This window comes from Oncorhynchus nerka, linkage group LG2, assembly GCF_034236695.1.
Source record: "Oncorhynchus nerka isolate Pitt River linkage group LG2, Oner_Uvic_2.0, whole genome shotgun sequence".
NCBI lineage: Eukaryota > Metazoa > Chordata > Actinopteri > Salmoniformes > Salmonidae > Oncorhynchus > Oncorhynchus nerka.
Genome location: NC_088397.1, coordinates 39,803,062 through 39,824,963, shown reverse-complemented (window position 1 = coordinate 39,824,963; position 21,902 = coordinate 39,803,062). Strand labels below are relative to the sequence as shown.

General features: G+C 44.6%; 1 protein-coding gene across 1 annotated transcript in view; it reads left to right on the top strand.

Moving 5' to 3' along the window:
* Positions 1-21,902, top strand: part of LOC115135157 (ubiquinol-cytochrome-c reductase complex assembly factor 1) — a 53,017-nt gene that overhangs the window by 18,501 nt on the left and 12,614 nt on the right. The window contains 5 exon segments of the mRNA XM_029669537.2: positions 2,907-2,979; positions 3,458-3,515; positions 8,304-8,412; positions 17,963-18,040; positions 18,329-18,442. Of these exon segments, the coding sequence (XP_029525397.2) occupies positions 2,907-2,979; positions 3,458-3,515; positions 8,304-8,412; positions 17,963-18,040; positions 18,329-18,442 (432 nt within the window).

Sequence of the window (21,902 nt, the reverse complement as noted above, 5' to 3'; positions counted from 1 at the left end):
AATGAAGTTGAAACCCTTCTTGTCACAGCCACAATCCATTAAAGGCAAAATATCTTATATCTGTAGACTCCTTTCTGAGAAAGGAAGCTCCTCCTTTACTCCTTTGAAAATAATCTGGGAAAGGGACCTTGGTCTGACTATCAGTGATGAGTTATGGGCGGAGGTTTGCGACAGGGTATACTGCTCCTCTACCAGTGTAAAAATGAAAGAATCTAATTACACATTTTTGTACAAATTTTATTATACTCCTTTGAGACTCCATAGAATGAAAACAGATATGTCTCCTAACTGTAAAAGATGTACCTCTGAAAGTGGAACCTATATGCATGTATTTTGGAGCTGTAGAGAGATTGCCAGATTCTGGCATACTGTACATACTGCTGCACAGAAAATACTAGAGGTACAGTTTGATATGACCCGTGTATCTATCTTCTTAATGCCCAGCAGGACTTTGTTCTTGATCCTGACAGAGAGAATTTGCTTATGACTATTACATACTTTGCTAAGAAATGTATTCTTCTATTGTGGGCCTCTAATACCCCTCCTACATTTAAAATGTGGATTGACCAGATTGTTGACTTTCTTCCTCTTGAAAAGCTCACTTATGACCTCCACAAGAGACAGCCCAAGTTTGATAGTCTCTGGTCTCCACTATTCACCTATATTTCAAACTGGACAGAGTGAACGGGGTGACTAGGGAAATGCGCAGATACATGTTGTGTAAGGTACTGTAAAACCTAAAAACGAATTATTGTCCCGTCGTCTCAGCGAATGCTTGAAATAGCTGATAAGAACCTTGATAGTGCTGCTGCAAGTGTTATGTTTTTTTTGTGTTTTTATTTTAATTTAGTTTTTGAGTGTATGTGTGTGTGTATATATATATATATGCACCAAGGAAAATGAATAGATTAAGAAAAATAAATGCTTTTGTTTGACTTTATCATTCATTTTAATTGTATTTTTTATTTTTTCAAATGTATTATTATTTTATGACCTTTTTATTTTTTTAAAGCCTGTCACATCTGTGAATGTGGAATGTGTTTTGTTGGTTGATTGAAAAACAAGAGAACTTAATACAACTTTAAATTGAAAAAAATAAATACTTTAGCTATGCTTGATTGAGCTTCCCTGTTGCAATGGAACCGATAGAAAACGGGTAACCCCGCCCATCTGGGACTAAAGCAAACACTCAAAGTATGTGAAAGGTTTCAAATTAAGCTAGGTCTGGTTCCTAATGTTGGTAACTCTGGGCTGGGCCTAGACTTTAAATGGGTCCCTTGGATGTTTTTCTGGCCAGGTTACAAGGACAGAAAAGTGTATCTGACAAGGTATAGCCTTAGCAATATGGTAATAGCCCCACCTCTGAAGTTTTGTCATATTACACCTATCCAATCCACTCAGATTTCTAAAAGTGCTTAGGGAGGATGGTGTTTTAAAGTGATAATCAACAGTTGAAACAAGAACAAAAGCGCACTCCCCTACCCTGTTTGGGGTGAAACGGGGCTGGAGAAATTTAAATTCATACAACTATGGATACAGACTGAACTGCCATGATATGAACCTTTTTATATTTTGAACCATGGGCTGGAACACAAGTTGATTTTTCAATTGTTTCGTTCTGAACAGAAACACTTATTTTTTTGTGTTCTACTGTTCCGACCAGCAAAATAAAGTTCTGAACCCTAGGAGGAGCTTCTTCTATGGAGGAACTTTGACTGTCCTTTGAGCTAGCTAGCTAATAAGCTTATTTGTTCAGAGCAGCACCAGAATTAAAAACACATCTTACCTTTTTGTAGTTAATAAATCCAACGTGAAATGTGATAACTAGGCCTATAGTATCGTTAACTAGTGTTGAATAAGTTAAACCATTCTTCTCTCGCGAATAAAAAATCTCTCCCTATCTTCTGAATTATGTTTGTTACGTCAGTATAGTAGCCTAGGCTTAGGAGGGGTTAGGGACAGGTAGCCTACACTCTGGCAAAGATTTTCAGCTTGCAGGCAGACACTGAAATACATTTCTGATTGACAGTTATGCCTTTGCATAGACACATGGTTGCGTTTTTTGTGTGGGTCTAGATAATTTTAAAAAATGCCTTGAACGTAAAAGCTTTTGAAATAATGGTTCTGTTCCAGAACAGTATGGCTTTTTGGTTCCAACCCCTGGTTTAAACCATGTTTTGAGGCTATATAGTGTTTGTTTACAAACATTGGAGTAAAACAAGCTTATACTTTGGGTTCTGAAGGAGTATGACAGTTGAACTAAGCTCATGAGGCATTTCTAACTTATATTCGTCAAGAATCAATGGGTATATATCATTAATTTATACGTCTGAAAATGGATGTAGCAACTGCAGATTGCCCCTTTAAGTCAGCTGTCATTTACCTCTTTTTGTTCTGCACTGCTGCTCAATTTGCACATGTCACATGCACATGTCACCACTGCTATAGGGTCTTAGAACAGCAGAAGGTAGCTTAATTTAGATCAGCTTGAAAAGCCTACCTCTGAACTGTGTCTTACAGTTTAAATTGGTTTGGTGTCAAAAGCCTTAGGGAATGCAAAGGCATACCAACTCCAAACCATAGCCACTGCTGTGCTGTGAGTGGGTAGCAGCAGAGTTCCTATATGAATGTAGACTCGCGTGCACAGCAGCTGAAGCTGCGCTCAAAGAGGGCCTCCCATGCCACCGCCAAGCTTACCCAGAATCCCCGGACGGAGAGCGATTTACCCATGATTCACAATCCACTCTTCTTATTCCACCACCCACCCTGGGCCTAAGCCCTCTGCTTTTATTATGTGTGAACTTTGGTTTACATTTTGGAGAAGTTAAAAGGAAAGTGTTACTGTGTGGGATACTCTTTAGGTCTTTGTTATCTTATCAACTTATTGCTACGGTCTGTTTTTGCAGAAAATCAAGATTGCTGCCTTGCGCATGTACACATGCTGTGTGGAGAGAATCAACTATGATGAATTTTTTGAAAGTAAGTATTTACATGTATAGATTCAGATTCCTTCTATGTAGTTAATTCCTTCTATAGAGTTCATCACCTGAGGTAACCTATTATTCCACCCAGATGCCAACAGGTCTTTGTTGATAATTAATTGAACATAAGCAATTGATTTAATAAGTCATTGACAGGTTAGTCTATGACTGAGATGTAGTTGTGCTAGTCTGAGTACATTTCCATAGCTTTGAGAACAATGGCCGTGTGGACCTTACCAGTCCAATGGATGGAGGGAAGGGCTGCTTGGGCTTATCGACCCAAACTCACAGAGTAACTCCAGAGTAACTTCACATCAACAAGACTGCCCAAGTGCCTAAATGGACCCTTTCATCTGCATCCTGAAAGATTAATGTGACACTTTACAAGGTGGTTAGGCTGTTTTCTTTAGTGGGTGGGGGGATGGAATGTAAGCCGTTCTTGGCTCACACGCCCCCTCTGATCTTTCCGTCCACAGAATGCTCCCTCCCCGACACGCTCAACTCCTGGTTCCTGGTGGCACAGCTCCATGTCTGGCGAGTACCTCTGTTACACCCCCTCTACAGGCCCTCCTCAGGCCAGGTTTACTTAGCATTTGCAACCCTCTGTTAATTTTGAAACCCTTTTGGGAACTTCAAGTTCCCATGATGAAGCTGTGACTGTGCCTTATTTTCTACTTTGACCTCAATTATGTGTTAGTTTGGCTGTTTTGTCAAATCTAGACTTTCAATTGGTATTAAGATTTTGTATTTTCTGGTAAAAGGATTTGACATTGAGACATTCTAGGCATGAGCGCCAATGATGGCTAAATAAAATTGTATTTGTCACATACACATATTTAGCAGATGTTATTGCAGGTGTAGCGAAATGCTTGTGGTCCTAGCTCCAACAGTGGAGTAGTATCTAACAATACACACATCTAAAAGTAAAAGAATGGAATTAAGAACTATATAAATATTAGGATGAGCAATGTCGCAGTGGCTTTGACTAAAATACAGTAGAATACAATACAGTGATGCATATGAAATGAGTAAAGCAGTATGTAAACATTATTAAAGTGACTAGTGTTCCATTATTTAAGTGGCCAGTGATTCTATGTATATAGAGCAGTAGCCTCTAAGGTGCAGGTTGAGTGACTGGGTGGTAGCTGGCTAATGATGACTATTTAACAGTCTGGTGGCCTTGAGATAGAAGCGGTCTCTCGGTCCCAGCTTTGAAGCACCTGTACTGACCTCGCCTTCTGGATGGTAGCAGAGTGAACAGGCCATGGCCTAGGTGGTTGATCTTTTTGCCTTCCTGTGACCATGGATGCTGTAGGTGTCCTGCAAGGCAGGCAGTGTGCCCCCTGTGATGCGTTGGGCAGACCGCACCACCTCTGGAGAGCCCTGTGGTAGCGGGTGGTGCAGTTGCCGTACCAGGCAGTGATACAGCACAACAGGGTGCTCTCAATTGTGCATCTGTAAAAGTTTGAGTGTTTTTGGTGAAAAGCCCCCCCAAAAATCAGCCTTCTGAGGTTGAAGAGGCGCTGTTACGCCTTCACCACACTGTCAGTGTGGACGATTTCGGATTGTCAGTAATGTATACACTGAAGAACTTGAAGCTTTCTACCTACTCCACTGCTGTCCCGTCAATGTGGATAGGGGTGTGCTCCCTCTGCTGTTTCCTGAAGTCCACGATCAGCGCCTTCGTTTTATTGACGTTAAGGGAGAGGTTATTTTCCCGGTACCACTCCGCCAGGGCCCTGACCACCTCCCTGTCTATGTATAGAGTGCAGTGGTAAGGGCTTAATTGTTTAGGTATGTTTCTATTTGGATAAGAATTGTTTAGAGGTAAATCTTGCCATCTTGATTTTCCAAGAGAAAAATCTAACCTCACTGCCCTTTTTGCATCTGTACTCTCAAGCCCCAGGTAGTTCAGGTTACATGCCTTGAGTTAACACATGCCTTGGTATTTGATCCAGACCTGGGAAAGAAATGTATGCATGCATGAGCTCATCTGTGTTGGGTGATAAATTGCGCTGCCACGAACCTCTTCATCAAACATGCCCACCACTCCTCTGACTTCCTGTCAAAGCTACTTTCCTGCCACTAATTCTGTTGACTTTGGCATGCGGGATGACATAAGCTCCAAAAGCCAGGCCTGGACTCAATCAAAACTGCTGTGCGTATGAGGCTAAACAATCTTCACGCTATGAAAAGGGTGTCATGTCGTGGGAATAATGCACACGAATGCAGAATCATACGCACACTGGTTTAAGTGATTTGCATTTGGATCTAAGAACCAGTGAGTGAAAATGTAGAACACCCACAGATTCAGTTTTATTGACTTAATCAGCTACCCATTTCAGAAATTGCACAGTACTATTCAGAATAAAGCCCATTAAGAAAGGGTTGAAAAAACATGTGAAACCAACACAGCAGAATCAACATGAACCACTTAAAAGTAGCATTGTTACAATGACAAATTATAACTTGATACAAGCATGTGTGACTTGAACATAAATAAATCATGCATTGATGTCAGAGGATTTCCTAGGTATGGCCATGTACACTACATGACCAAAAGTATGTGGACACCTGCTCATTCAAAAATCATGGGCATTAATATAGAGTTTGTTCCTCCTCTGCTGCTATAACAGCCTCCACTCTTCTTGGAAGGCTTTCCACTAGCTGTTAGAACATTGCTGCGGGGACTTGCTTCCATTCAGCCACAAGCATTAGTGTGGTTGGACGATTAGGCCTGACTCGCAGTCTGCGTTCCATTTCATCCAAAAGATGTTTGATTGAGGTCAGGGCTCTGTGCAGGCCAGTCAAGTTCTTCCATGCCGATCTCGACGAACCATTTCTGTATGGACCTCGCTTTGTGCACGGAGGCATTGTCATGCTGAAACAGGAAAGGGCCTTCCCCAAACTGTTGCCACAAAGTTGGAAGCATAGAATCTTCTAGAATGTTATTATATGCTGTAGTGTTAAGATTTCCCTTCACTGGAATGAAGGGGCCTGGCCCGAACCATGAAAAACAGCCCCTGACCATTATTTCTCCTCCACCAAACTTTACAGTTGACACTGCATTGGGGGCAGGTAGCTTTCTCCTGGCATCTGCCAAACTCGTTTGTCTGTCCGACTGCCAGTTCGGGAAGTATGATTCATCACTATAGTGAACACATTCCAGTGTCCAATGGTGGCGAGCTTTACACCACCAGCCGACGCTTGGCATTGCGTATGGTGATCTTAGGCTTGTGAGCGGCTGCTCGGCCATGGAAACCCAGCACATGAAGCTCCCGACTAATAGTTCTTATGCTGACTTTGCTTCTAGAGGCTGTTTGGTAGTGAGTGTTTTAACTGAGGACAGATGAGTTTTATGCGCTATGCACTTCGGTACGTGGCGGTCCCGTTCTGTGAGCTTGTGTGGCGTACCACTTCATGGCTGAGTTGGCCGGGGCATCTCTAGAAGGGGAGAAATTAATAGGGGAGCCTATTAATTTGAGGAAGTGAGGTGGCATCCTATGATGGTGCAATGTTGAAAATCACTGAGCTCTTCTGTAAGGCCATTCTACTGCCAATGTTTGTCTATGGCGATTGCATGGATGTGTGCTCGATCTTTATACCCCTGTCAGCGATGGATGTGGCTGAAATATCCAAATCCATTCATTTGAAAGGGGGTTCCACATACTTTTGTGTATTTACAGTGCACTCGGAAAGCATAAAGACCACTTGACTTTTTTTGTTACGTTACAGCCTTTTTCTAAAATGGATGAAATAGTTTTTTTCCTCATCAATCTTCACATAATACCCCGTAGTGACAATGCAATAACAGGTTTTTAGACATTTTTGCAAATGTTTAAAACATTTAACTGAAATATCTCATACATGTGTATTCAGTCCCTTTACTCATTACTTTGTTGAAGCACCTTTGGCAGCGATTACAGCCTTGGGTATGACACTTCAAGCTTGGTACTCCTGTATTTGGGGACTTTCTCCCGTTCTTCTTTGCAGATCCACACAAGCTCTGTCAGGTTGGATGGGGAACGTTGCTGCACAGCTATTTTCAGGTCTCTCCAGAGACGTTCGATCTGGTTCAAGTCCGGGCTCTGGCTGGGCCACTCAAGGACATTCAGAGACTTGTCCCGAAGCCACTCCTGCGTCGTCTTGGCTGTGTGCTTAGGGTTGTTGTCCTGTTGGAAGGTGAACCTTCGCCCCAGTCTGTGGTCCTGAGAGCTCTGGAACAGGTTTTCATCAAGGATCTCTCTACTTTGCTCCGTTCATGTTTCCCTCAATCTTGACTAGTCTCCCAGTCCCTTCTGCTGAAAAACATCTCCACAGCATGTTGATGCCACCACCATGCTTCACCATAGGGGTGGCGCCAGGTTTCCTCCAGACGTGACGCTTGGCATTCAGGCCAAAGAGTTCAATCTTGGTTTCATCAAACCAGAGAATCTTGTTTCTCATGGTCTGAGTCCTTTAGGTGCCTTTTGACAGGCTGTCATGTGCCTTCCATCTGGCCACTCTACCATAAAGGCCTGATTGGTGGAGTGCTGCAGAGATGGCTGTCCTTCTAGAAGGGTCTCTCATCTCCACAGAGGAACTCTGGAGCTCTGTCAGAGTGACCATCAGGTTCTTGGTCACCTCCCTGACCCTTCTCTCCCGATTGCTTAGTTTGACTGGGCGGCCAGCTCTAGGAAGAGGCTTTGTGGTTTCAAACTTCTTCCATTTAAGAATGATGGAGGTCACTGTGTTTTTGGGGACCTTCAATGCTGCAGAAATGTTTTGGTACCCTTCCCCAGATCTGTGCCTCGACACAATCCTGTCTCTGATCTCTACGGACAATTCCTTAGATCTCGAGGGTTGGTTTTTGGTCTGACATGCACTGTCAACTGTGGGACCTTTATATAGACAGGTGTGCATTTTCAAATCATGTCCAATCAATTTAATATACCACAGGTGGACTCTGATCAAGTTGTCAAAACATCTCAAGGATGGTTAATGGGAAACCGGATGCACCTGAGCTCAATTTCGAGTCTCATAGCAAAGTGTCTGAATACTTATGTAAATAAGTTATTAATGTATTTGTATTTATTTTTTGGCTAAGGTTTCCAAAAAACTGTCTTCGCTTTGTCATTATGTGGTATTGTTTGTAGATTGAGGGGGAATAAAATTGATTTAATCAATTTTAGATTGTGGCTGTAATGTAACAAAATGTGGGGAAGGGGTCTGAATACTTTCCAAATGTACTGTATAGTGTATCTCAAGTTCGGTATTGGCCCTTTAGGGTAAGAGGCTGTCCGTCCCTGTCAGATAAGGTGTTAACTCTGTTCTCCCCTGTAGGATTTGTCTGGTGAGGATTAGGCAAGAAGGCCGTGAGGGGAAGTACATGTGCCGCTACATCGTCCACTCAATGTGGGAGGACGTGGAGCAGAGGAGCAAGATCATGGGGGTAAGTCCCTCAAACCTCATGTATTTTCCAGTCTAAAACCTGGGACATCTATCAAGCATCTGAAAGTAGTAGTGCTGGTCTAGGATTAGGTTCCCTCTGTCCATGTAATCTTTTTTATAATGACTTAAAAGGCTAAACTGATCCTATGATCAGACAGCTAATAATGGCTCAACTTAACCTTCTGATAGGATGGATGGAGTTTCTACCATTTTGCTTTCTCAATACCCATCCAGTAATGTCAGGTCAAGGTTACATGACGTTTTTCGTAGCAGAGAAAAAATTGGGATTCATTGCATATTGGACATCTCCATTGAATCAGTGTGCCCAAAGGGTACCACTGGGAGGGACAAATTTCTGCGTATTGCTTTTCAGATGTCAATGAATTCTACAAGATGCACATCTGTTGCAATAACAAAGCATCCTGTATTATCTATAGGCAGATATAGGGAACTGCCAAAATAATGGGAACACTTGAGTAAATTAGGGATACAAAGTATATTTAAAGCAGGTGCTTCCACGCAGGTTGTGGTTCCTGAGGTAATTAACTTCCCATCATGCTTAGGTTCAAGTATAAAAATGCTGGGCAGGCCAAAATTATTTTGGCTACCATGGCTATACCCCCATAGGATGACAATGCCCCCTTCCACAGGGGCACGAATGGTCACTGAATGGTTTGATGAGCATGAAAACAATATGCCATGGCCTTCTGTCACCAGATCTCAACCCAATTATTGAACACTTATGAGTTTCTCTAGTGGCCCCTGAATGCTGTTGCATCCCTCCAATAGAGTTCCAGACACTTGTAGAATATACATTGTGTTCGGAAAGTATTCAGACCCCTTGACTTTTTCCACATTTTGTTACTTTACAGCCTTATTCTAAAATATATATATTTTTTCTCATCAATTTAATCAATCTAGACACTACCCCATAATGACAAAGTAAAAACAGGTTTTTAGACATTTTTGCAGAGTTAATACAAGTAGAAACCTGATCACATTTACATAAGTATTCGGATCCTTTACTCAGTACTTAGTTGAAGCACCTTTGGCAGCGATTATAGCCTCGAGTCTTCTTGGGTATGATGCTACAAGCTTGGCACACCTGTATTTGGGGGAGTTTCTCCCATTCTTCTCTGCAGTTCCTCTAGCGCTGTCGCGTTGGATAGGGAGCGTAGCTACACAGCTATTTTCAGGTCTCGAGGTGTATGATCAGGTTCAAGTCCTGGCTTTGACTTGGCCACTGAAGGACATTGAGACTTGTCCCGAAGCCACTCCTGCATTGTCTTGGCTGTGGGCTTAGGGTGTTGTCCTGTTGGAAGGTGAACCTTCACCCCAATCTGAGCTCCTGAGTGCTCTGGTGCAGGTTTTCATCAAGGATCTCTCTGTACTTGCTCCATTCAGCTTTCCCTCAATCCTGACAAGTCTCCCTGTCGCTGAAAAACATCCCACAGCATGATGCGGCCACCACCATGCTTCAACGTAGTTATGGTGCCAGGTTTCCTCTAGATGTGATGCTTGGCATTCAGGCAGAATAGTTCAATCTTGGTTTCATCAGACCAGAGACTCTTGTTTCTCATAGTCAGTGTCCTTTAGGTGCCTTTTGGCAAAATCCAAGTGGGCTGTCATGTGCCTTTTACTGAGGAGCGACTTCCGTCTGGCCACTCTACCATGAAGGCCTGATTTGGTGGAGTGCTGCAGAGATGGTAGTCCTTCTGGAGATTCTCCCATCTCCACAGAGGAATTCTGGAGCTCTGTCAGAGTGACCATCGGGTTCTTGGTCACCTCCCTGATCAAGGCCCTTCTCCCCCGATTGCTCAGTTTGGCAGGCGGCCAGGCGGGCAGCTCTGGGACGAGTCTTGGTGGTTCCTAGCTTCTTCATTTAAGAATGATGGAGGCCACTGTGTTTTTGGGGACTTTCAATGCTGCAGAAATGTTTTGGTACCCTTCCCCAGATCTGTGCCTTCACACAATCCTATCTCGGAGCTCTACGGATAATTCCTTCATCCTCAAGGCTTGGTTTTTGCACTGTGGGACCTTACACAGACAGGTGTGTGCCTTTCTAAATAATGTCCAATCAATTGAATTTCACCACAGGTTCACTCCAAGGTGTAGAAACATCTCAAGGATGATCAAGGATGTACCTGAGCTCAATTTCGAGTCTCATAGCAAAGGGTCTGAATACTTATGTAAATAAGGTATTTCTGTTTTTGTTTTTTTTACTGTTTTTGCTTTTTCATCCAATTGGTGAGATATTGTGTAGATTGATTAAATATTTTTCCTTCTCAATCTTAGAACAAGGCTGTAACGTAACAAAATGTGGAAAAAGTAAGTGTCTGAATACTTTCCAAATGCACTGTATGCCTAGGTGCATCAACTGTTCTGGCTCTATACCTTTTCTCCCTCTATCTGCTGGTACAGCCACTTTCTTTCACTCAAAAACTGCATTGCAGTGCTTGAGGCGTCACTACAGACCTGGGTTCAATCCCTGCCGTGACCAGGAGACTCATGAAGCTGCACACAATTTGCCCAGTGTCGCCCGGGTTAGGGGAGGATTTGGTTGGATGAAATGTCCTTGTCCCATCGCACTCTAGTGACTCATTGTGACGGGCCGGGCACCTGCAAGCTGACGTCGGTCGCCAGTTGGACAGTGTTTCCTCCGACACATTGGTGCGGCTGGCTACTGGGTTAAGTGAGCAGTGTATCAAGAAGCAGTGCAGCTTGGCAGGATCGTGTTTCTGAGGACACATGGCTCTCAACATTCGCCTTTCCGAGTCCGTAGGGGAGTTGCAGCGATTAGACAAGACTAACTGCCAATTGGATATCACGAAATTTGGGAGAAAAAGTGTAAAAGTACTGCAAAAAAAACGACAGACCCTTTTTTTTTTTTTCAAAATACTAAAGTGTGCTGACTTTTACCAACTCCCTCCCAATCTCTCTCAGCGTGATCTTCAACCTAACCGGTCAGGCTACAAGACAGGTCACTCAACCGAGACTGCTGTCATCTGTGTCACGGAGGCTCTCCGCACTGCCAAAGCTAACTCTCTGTTCTCATCCTCCTAGATGTATCCGCTGCCAATTAGATCCTTTTCTCCACCCTTTCGGGGCTGGGCGTCTCAAGCTTTGTACACTCTTGGATTGCATCCTACCTTGCAGGCTGCTCCTACCAGATGTCGTGGAGAGGATCTGTGTCTGAAGCATGTACCCTCACTACTGGTGTCCCTCCAGGCTCAGTTCTAGGCCCTATTCTCTCTTCACACCAAGTCACTTGGCTCTGTCATGTCCTCACATAGGACAGACTATCATTGCTATGCGGATGACACTCATGATGACACTCAACGGATGACCCCCCCACACACACATGCATCTCTCCGTGCCTGCAGATATCTCGGCCCACCACCTCAAGCTCAACCTCGACAAGATTGAGCTGCTCTTCCTCCCGGAGAAAGCCTGCCCTCTCCATGACCTCTCCATCATGGTGACTACTCCAGTGTCCACTTCCCAGAGTGCAAAGAACATTGGCGTGACCCTGGACAACATCCTGCCGTTCTCTACAAACATCAAAGCAGTGACTTGCTCCTGAAGGTTCATGCTCTACAACAGCTCCTTTCGCACATAGGAAGCGGTGCAGGTCCTAATCCAGGCATTTGTCATCTCCTGTCCGGACTACTACAACTTGCTGTTGGCTGGGCTCCCCCTGCAACTTACCCAAAACGCCGCAGCCCGACTGGTGTTCAACCTTTCCAAGTTCTCCCATGTCACCCCGCTCCTCCTCATACTCAACTGGCTTCCAGTTGAACCTTGCATCCACTACAATACAATGGTACTTGCCTAAGGAGCAGCGAGAGGAACTTCCCCTCCCTACCGTCAGGCTATGTTCAAACCCTACACTCCAACCCGAGTACTCTTTTCTGTAATTTCTGGTCTCTTTCCCATAAAGGAGGGTAGCTCCTACTCAGCCCAGTCAAAGCCCCAATGGTGGAACCAGCCCCCTGAAGCTAGGGCGGCAGAGTCCCTGCAAATCTTCTGAAAACATCTAAACCCACGCCACCCTGCATCCCACTGCTGGCTTGCTTCTCAAGCTTAGCAGGGTTGGTCCGGGTCAGTCCCTGGATGGGAGATCAGATGCTGCTGGAAGTGGTGTTGGAGGGCCAGAAAGAGGCACCCTTTTTCCTCTGGTCTAGAAACATATCCCAATGCCCCTGGGCAGTGATTGGGGACATTGCCCTGTGTTGGGTGCTGTCTTTCGGGTTTGGGACGGTAAACGGGTATCCTGACTCTCTGGTCACTAAAGATCTCATGGCACTTATCGTAAGAGTAGGGGTGTTTATCCCGGTGTCCTGGCTAAATTCCCAATCTGGCCTTCATACCATCTTGGCCACCTAATCATCCCCAGTTTACAATTGGTGTTTTCATCCCCCCTCCTCTCCCCTGTAACTATTCCCCAGGATGTTGCTGTAAATGTGTTCAGTCAACTTACCTGGTAAAATAAGGCTCAAATAAAATAATTTGAGGAAAAATGAACTTACTATTTTAAGATGAATGCACTGTAAATTGCTCTGGATAAGATTGTCTGCTAAATTACAAAAATTTAATGTGGTGGCCCAATGTCATATTTAAGCACTTTGTTTCCTTTATTTTTGCAGTTACCTGTATATGTCCAAGTCAAATGCTATTGGGTCCTGATGTTGCAGCCCCCGGTAGTGTCGCTATTAACATTACCAAAGCAGGGGCTTGAATAGTGTTTGAAGGGCTTTTTAAAGTTTCAGCTGTCATGATAAACTGTGAAAACAGTCTGTGCCTTACTCTGCCCCCCACCCCAAACTTTAAACGTCACTGTCATTCCTCATCTCTGAACCCTTTGTGTCTCAAGACCCAGAAAAACACAGAAGAATTCTTATTTCATACCTGATTTACATTTATCTATCTGTGAACTTGTTTAAAATGCAATACATCATCTTATGGGATAGATTACTTCTGTATAGCCTACTTTCATAGTGTTATTGCATAACCCCTGAACCAGTTCTCTTGAACCAGACCAGCTTTGGCTGTCAGTCATGTCAACATGTACAGAGTTGGATGTTGGCCAACAGTTTCACCAGCTATATGCACAGTAGGAAAGTCAAATGTCCTGTCCCCCACCGTCTATTCATTGTAAGGAATGATTTGCCTGGTTATCAAGTCAAGATTCCCCCTTGGAGCTTTAAGTAATACTTTTCTATAACTTTCATTTTGAAGTCTTCAAAATTGATTTATGGTCAACTTGTAATAGAGAAAGATGTCTGACAAATGAATACCTTCCTTGTAAAACAAATGTCAATGTCTCCATTTTCAAAGGCCATGCCCTCGTATATCTTTTACTGCGCTCGCACTAACGTCTGAGGCCGCCGCTATATTCGCCCATTTTCATGATTTCCTTCCGAGCAGACTGTAAATCAAGAAGGAAAGGTTTCAGCATTGGATTTTATAAGAATATCCTCACATTTTCAGGTGTCTAGGGAAAATGTATTCGGTCATTATCAGTATCGCCCAACTGAGGCGGGCGAGCTGCTGCCAGCTATTTAGAGTAATCCTCTGTGAGTGGGCTAACTTTTACAGGGCCCTGAATAATCACCACGACATACTGTAACCGCCCCTATTAAATAGTTGGAATCAGCTGATAGCCATACCGAAACATGAAGCATCTTTGTGTGTCCTGTGTATAGGAGTACAATATTGTACATTGTAGTTCCATACCACGCCAGGAACACCTGAAGTCAAAGGTCGCTGCTAACCATGCTCCGGTCACCCAAACATGCCTCGTTAAAGCCGGTTTTCCATGGAGAATTTGGGCATCCGTTGGCGTGACCTCATTCTCGACAGTGGCGGGGGAATGAGAACCCAAGCTGTAAAGATTGATAATGACTACAGTAGCAGGGCCCTCGCTGTAAGCTCAGTCGTATACCTTCTCCCGAAGTTTAACCACTCCTGTGCCCTGGCAGCTCAAGCCCCACTTGGCACTGCTTCAACCTGGCTTCATTTTCCTGCTCCTACACCCAACTGGCCTGAGGGCACCACCGGGGCAAGCCCATGTAACTTCAGAGGAGAGGGTTACTAAAATGAAGGGATCCCTTGTTCCCCACAGCATTAACGTGGCACTGAGCAGATGGCTCTGCGAGTGCATATTCTGTCTTTACCTGGACAATGGAGCTACAGACCAGTACAAGGCTGACATACACGGGCTGTTTCATTAAATAGTACCCGCAAACCACCAGTCTCAACGTCAACAGTGAAGAGGCGACTCCAGGATGCTGGCCTAGCAGAGTTCCTCTGTCCAGTGTCCTTTTGCCCATCTTAATCTTTTATTTTTATTGGCCAATCTAAGAGATGGCTTTTTCTTTGCAACTCTGCCTAGAAGGCCAGCATCCCGGAGTCGTCTCTTCACTGTTGACATTGAGACTGGTGTTTTGCGGGTACTATTTAATGAAGCTGCCAGTTGAGGACTTGTGAGGTGTCTGGTTCTCAAACTAGACATTCTAATGTATTGTCCTCTTGCTCAGTTGTGTGCCGGGGCCTCCCACTCTTTCTATTCTGGCTAGTGCCAGTTTGCACTGTTCTGTGAAAGGAGTAGTACACAGCGCTGTACGAGATCTTCAGTTTCTTGGCAATTTCTCGCATGGAATAGCCTTCATTTCTCAGAACAAGAATAGACTGACAAATTTCAGAAGAAAGTTCTTTGTTTCTGCCCATTTTGAGCCGGAAATCGAACCCACAAATGCTGATGCTCCCGATACTCAAGTAGTCTAAAGAAGGCCAGTTTTATTGCTTATTTAATCAGAACAACATTTTCAGCTGTGCTAACATAATTGCAAAAGGGTTTTCTACTGATCAATTAGCCTTTTAAAATTATAAACTTGGATTAGCTAACACAACGTGCCATTGAAACACGAGTGATGGTTGCTGATAATGGGCCTCTGTACACCTATGTAGCTATTTCATAAAAATCAGCTGTTTCCAGCTACAATAGTCATTTACACCATTAACAAAGTCTACACTGTATTTCTGATCAATTCTCTTTCAAAAACATGGACATTTCTGATGTGACCCCAAACTTTTGAACTGGTGTGTGCCTTTTGGTAGGCCGTCATTGTAAATAAGAATTTGTTCTTAACTGACTAGTTAAATAAAAAAAATCTGCAAATATAGTAGCTTAAGTTTCAGATGAGGCATAAGGAAGGTCATTGGCAAAAAAAGAAACGTCCCTTTTTCAGGACCCTGTCTTTCAACGATAATTTGTAAAATTCCAAATAACTTCACAGATCTTCATTGTAAAGGGTTTAAACACTGTTTCCCATGCTTGCTCAATGAACCATAAACAATTAATGAACATGCACCTGTGGAACAGTCGTTAAGACACTAACAGCTTACAGACGGTAGGCAATTAAGGTCAGTTATGAAAACTTAGGACACTAAAGAGGCTCCAAAAGAAGATGCCCAGGGTCCCTGCTCATTTGTGTGAACGTGCCTTAGGCATGCTGCAAGGAGGCATGAGGACTGCAGATGTGGCCAGGGCAATAAATTACAATGTCCGTACTGTGAGACGCCTAAGACAGCGCTACAGGGAGACAGGCCGGACAGCTGATCGTCTTCGCAGTGGCAGACCACGTCTAACAACACCGGCACAGGATTGGTACATCTGAACATCACACCTGCGGGACAGGTACAGGATGGCAACAACAACAGCCTGCGTTATACCAGGAACGCACAATCCCTCTATCAGTGATCAGACTGTCCGCGAGAGGCTGGACTGAGGGCTTGTAGGCCTGTTGTAAGGCAGGTCCTCACCAGACATTACCGGCAACAATGTTGCCTATGGGCACAAACCCACTGTTGCTGGACCAGACAGGACTGGCAAAAAGTGCTCTTCACTGACGAGCCGCTGTTTTGTCTACCAGGGGGGTGGTCGGATTCAAGTTTATCGTCGAAGGAATGAGCGTTGCACCGAGGCCTGTACTCTGGAGCGGGATCGATTTGGAGGTGGAGGGTCTGTCATGGTCTGGGGCTGTGTCAAAGCATCATCGGACTGAGCTTGTTATCATTGCAGGCAATCTCAATGCTGTGCGTTACAGGGAAGACTTCCCTCATGTGCTACCCTTCCTGCAGGCTCATCCTGACATGACCCTCTAGCATGACAATGCCACCACGCACAAAACAAACAGTAAGGCTGATTTCCTGAAAGACAGGAATGTCAATGTTCTGCCATGGCCAGCAACGAGCCCGGATCTCAATCCCATTGAGCACGTCTTGGATTGGAGGTTGAGGGCTATGGCCATTCCCCCCAGAAATGTCCGGGAACTTGCAGGTGCCTTGGTGGAAGAGTGGGGTAACATCTCACAGCAAGAGCTGGCAAATATGGTGCAGTCCACGAAGAGGAGATTCACTGCAGTACTTAATGCAGCTGGTGGCCACAGCAGATGCTGACTATTACTTTTCGTTTTGACCCCCCCCCCCCCCCCCCCCTTTGTTCAGGGACACATTATTCCATTTCTATTAGTCACATGTCTGGAACTTGTTCAGTTTATGTATCAGTTGTATCTAATGTTCATACAAATATTTATGAACAAGTTTGCTGATAATAAATGCAGTTGACAGTGACAACTTTTGCTGAGTTTAGGAAAGAAGTGGCCCAAGGCTGCTGCCCAGCAGTATTCCACAGTTTAAAGCATGAGGGGAAGAAAATGTGGAAGCCCTTAAACTGATTTTTAATAAATGAGATCACTTTTATTAAATGACTCCAAAAACACCAGAGATTGCAGCATGTATGTTACTGTGGAGAATTGCACAGAGCAGAGGTTAAGGGACTCATACTTGTCTTTTAGGCATTGTTGTAATTGTTCTAAGTGTGAGTTCTACTCCGGTCTTATCACGCCTGCTTCAAATTGACCTATTTTCAATGCGTGTCTCATCACACCTGAAATGTGAAGTTGGGCGTGTTGAACCAGTAAAACTAGGTCCTCGTCTATTGAGTTCTCAAACCGCTTCCAGGTTACCGTTTTTCAAGCTGCTGAGTTTGTATGGAAGAATCCTTGAGGCGACCTCTGATTTCATTCTTGTCATAGCCTATTGAATTCTGTGTTTTACTCCCCTAGTCTATTACAATGCATTCATTATCTAAACTCCCTGATTGTTCTTAGTGTTCTTAGTGTACCTAATACAGTACTGTATGTAAGCATGTGTGCTGTACCTGTGTATTTATGTAAGGATAGTTTACTCCACCTGCTGGACACACTCAGTGAGTGGCCACAAAGATCCCCTACTCTCAACCTAGTCCAGCACTATAAACTGGCTCCAACAGCTCAAGGAAAAAGTTATTTATATTTCAGGAGGGGAAAGTGTGTGTGCGTGCATGCGCTTGATGTGGAAAATGTGACCAAATTTGAGGAACTCAAGCAAAGCAGTAATATTGGGACTGTTTACCCAAAATAGTGTTAATAACAACTTAGGTCCTTGCTTTCCAGCTGGCTAACCCACATCCCTCCATCCTCCTTCCCTTCTCTCTTTCGCCCGTCTAGATTGATGCCATTCACCGGAAGGAAAGCATGAGGGCTATGACAGAGACTTTCTATGCTGCTATTTTTGGATATGATGAGGTAAGACCCAGCTTTGACCATTAGGGTTATCTTTGCCTCAGCTGTGGCAGATAGTATAAAACACAACACAGACTGGAAATGATGACTGGGAATGGAAGGGCCCCAGAGACCAAACCTGCTTGGGAACAGGTCCACAGCTAGCATTTCATGGTGCTGTTCTAGGCCTGACTGGCGGAACGGTCCTGCAGGAGCCACTGTGTTAGCACTGAGGACTGGACCAGACCTATTTGACAACGCAGTGATGGAAGGTGACAACCATGATTCACCTCTGTGTTGTTGCATTTGAAGGGAATCCTTTCGGACGATGGGGTGCTGGCGGCCGCCCTGTGGAGGAACATGTTCAACCGCCAGTGCGAGGACCCCAGGCAGCTGGAGCTCATGGTGGAGTACGTCCGTAAACAGGTGAGAAAGGAAGACGACCCTCTATATCACCACAGATGGGATACTTGGACCCTAGTCCTCAGTGGTTCCCCAAATAAAGAGAACCAATGTTTCTGGCCTCAGTTTTCTGCCTGCACCCAAAAAGTATCTGCCCTGGCTTCAGGTTTGGAAAGACGTGGGGACCACCAGATGTTTCACAATGTTGTTGTAGCCCTGAACTAGCTCACCTAATTCACCTATTCAAGGGTTTGATGATTAGTTGACAAATTAAATCAGGTGTGCTAGTTCTGGAATAGTTGAAAAACATGGAATGGCTGGGATTCCTGAGGAAATATTTGAAAAGGGCACTCTGGGGAGCCTAGTTTATATTAATTTTAGTTATTTAAACTGAATGTTTAAATAACTAAAAATAATGAAAACTAGGCTCTCCAGAGTGGAATTTTTTGACAATTATTCACAAAAAAAGATTAACATTTCGTCATGTTAAAACTGACACCGGCATGTTCCACACTATATGCCAGGTTCGGCAATTTACCTGTCTAACATCAGCTAGCTTGTGCTGAGGTGGGAGGGATCTAAGTATAGGTGTGTCCTTAACATGTGCCAATATGCACAACTAAGGATATTTAAGACTGACCAAAAGCAGGTTTATGGGGAACGAGATTGGTTATAGCATTGATTTTGACAGCAGAGAGGCACACAGTACTGTAGCCTTATGTAGGCTTACATCACCAATGTTTTATTAAAATAAAAACTTTCTAAATGTAATCCGTGAGTGACAGTTGCCATGGAAAAATATTGTGATACTGATATCTTCCCAGCCCTAGTTACTGTACAGAAATATAAAAGCAACATGTTGTCTTGGTCCTTAGTGTTGGTCCCATGTTTCAACTAGGATAGGATAAAGTAATCCCTCTCACCCCCCCCCCCTTTAAAAGATTTAGATGCACTACTGTTCCACTGGATGTCATAAGGTGAATGCACAAATTTGTAAGTCGCTCTGGATAAGAGCGTCTGCTAAATGACTTAAATGTAATGTAAATGTAACTGAAATAAAAGACCCCAAAATGCTAATTTCTGTCAGATTTTGTGCAGAAATTTGTTTACATCCCTGTTAGTGAGCATTTTTCCTTTGCCAAGACAATCCATCCACCTGACAGGTGTGGCATAGAGGAAGCTGATGAAACAGTGTGATCATTACACAGGTGCACCTTGTGTTGGGGACAATAAAAGGCCACTCTAAAATAAGCAGTTTTGTCACACAACATCATTCCACAGATGTCTCTAGTTTTGAGGGAGCATGCAATTGGAATGCTGACTGCAGGAATGTCCACCAGAGCTGTTGTCAGATCATTTTATGTTAATTTCTCTACCACAAGTCACCTCCAACCTCATTTTAGAGAATTTGGAAGTACGTCCAACTGGCCTCAACTGCAGATCATGTGTAACCACGCCAGCCCAGGACCTCCACACCCGGCTTCTTCACCTGAGGGATGGTCTGAGATGAGCCACCTGGACAGCTGATAACTGTGGGTTTACACAACCAAAGAATTACTGCTCAAACTGTCAGAAACCATCTCAGGGAACCTCATCTGCATGCTCGTCGTCCTCACCAGGGTCTTGACCCGACTGCAGCTTGGCGTCGTAACCAACTTCAGTGGGAAAATTCTCACCTTGGATGGCCACTGGCATGCTGGAGAAGTGTGCTCTTCATGGATGAATCCTGGTTTCAACTGTACCGGCAGACGCAGACAGCCATGGCGTCGTGTGGGCGAGCAGTTTGGTGTGCCCCATGGTGGTGGGGTTATGGTATGGGCAGGCATAAGCGACAGACAACGAACACAATTGCAATTTAATCAATGGCAAATTGAATGCACAGATACCGTGTTGAGATCCTGAGGCTCATTGTTGTGCCATTCATCCACCACCATCACCTCCTGTTTCAGCATGATAATGCACGGCCCAAGGATCTGTACACAATTCCTGGAAGCTGAAAATGTCCAAGTTCTTTCATGACCTGCATTGATTATGTTTGGGATGCTCTGAATCGTCGTGTACGACAGCATGTTCCAGTTCCCGCCAGTACCCAGAAACTTTGCACAGCCATTAGTGAGACAATATTCCACAAGGAGATGTATCGAGCTTGCATGAGGCAAATGGTGGTCACACCCGACACGGACTTAAAAAAAAAAAAATGTAAAGGTGTCTGTGACCAACTGTTATTCCCAGTAATGTGAAATCTATAGATTAGGGCCAAAGTCATTTATTTAAATTGACTGATCTTCCTTGACTGTAACTCAATAAAATCTTTGAAATTGTTGCATTTGTTTTTATTCAGTGTCATTTATTTAACTATTATTATAACATTTACATTTTTACATTTAAGTCATTTAGCAGACGCTCTTATCCAGAGCGACTTACAAATTGGTGCATTCACCTTATGACATCCAGTGGAACAGTAGTGCATCTAAATCTTTTAAGGGGGGGTGAGAGGGATTACTTTATCCTATCCTAGGTATTCCTTAAAGAGGTGGGGTTTCAGGTGTCTCCGGAAGGTGGTGATTGACTCCGCTGTCCTGGCGTCGTGAGGGAGTTTGTTCCACCATTGGGGGGCCAGAGCAGCGAACAGTTTTGACTGGGCTGAGCGGGAACTGTACTTCCTCAGTGGTAGGGAGGCGAGCAGGCCAGAGGTGGATGAACGCAGTGCCCTTGTTTGGGTGTAGGGCCTGATCAGAGCCTGGAGGTACTGAGGTGCCGTTCCCCTCACAGCTCCGTAGGCAAGCACCATGGTCTTGTAGCGGATGCGAGCTTCAACTGGAAGCCAGTGGAGAGAGCGGAGGAGCGGGGTGACGTGAGAGAACTTGGGAAGGTTGAACACCAGACGGGCTGCGGCGTTCTGGATGAGTTGTAGGGGTTTAATGGCACAGGCAGGGAGCCCAGCCAACAGCGAGTTGCAGTAATCCAGACGGGAGATGACGATTGCCTGGATTAGGACCTGCGCCGCTTCCTGTGTGAGGCAGGGTCGTACTCTGCGGATGTTGTAGAGCATGAACCTACAGGAACGGGCCACCGCCTTGATGTTAGTTGAGAACGACATGGTGTTGTCCAGGATCACGCCAAGGTTCTTAGCGCTCTGGGAGGAGGACACAATGGAGTTGTCAACCGTGATGGCGAGATCATGGAACGGGCAGTCCTTCCCGGGAGGAAGAGCAGCTCCGTCTTGCCGAGGTTCAGCTTGAGGTGGTGATCCGTCATCCACACTGATATGTCTGCCAGACATGCAGAGATGCGATTCGCCACCTGGTCATCAGAGGGGGAAAGGAGAAGATTAATTGTGTGTCGTCTGCATAGCAATGATAGGAGAGACCATGTGAGGTTATGACAGAGCCAAGTGACTTGGTGTATAGCGAGAATAGGAGAGGGCCTAGAACAGAGCCCTGGGGACACCAGTGGTGAGAGCACGTGGTGTGGAGACGGATTC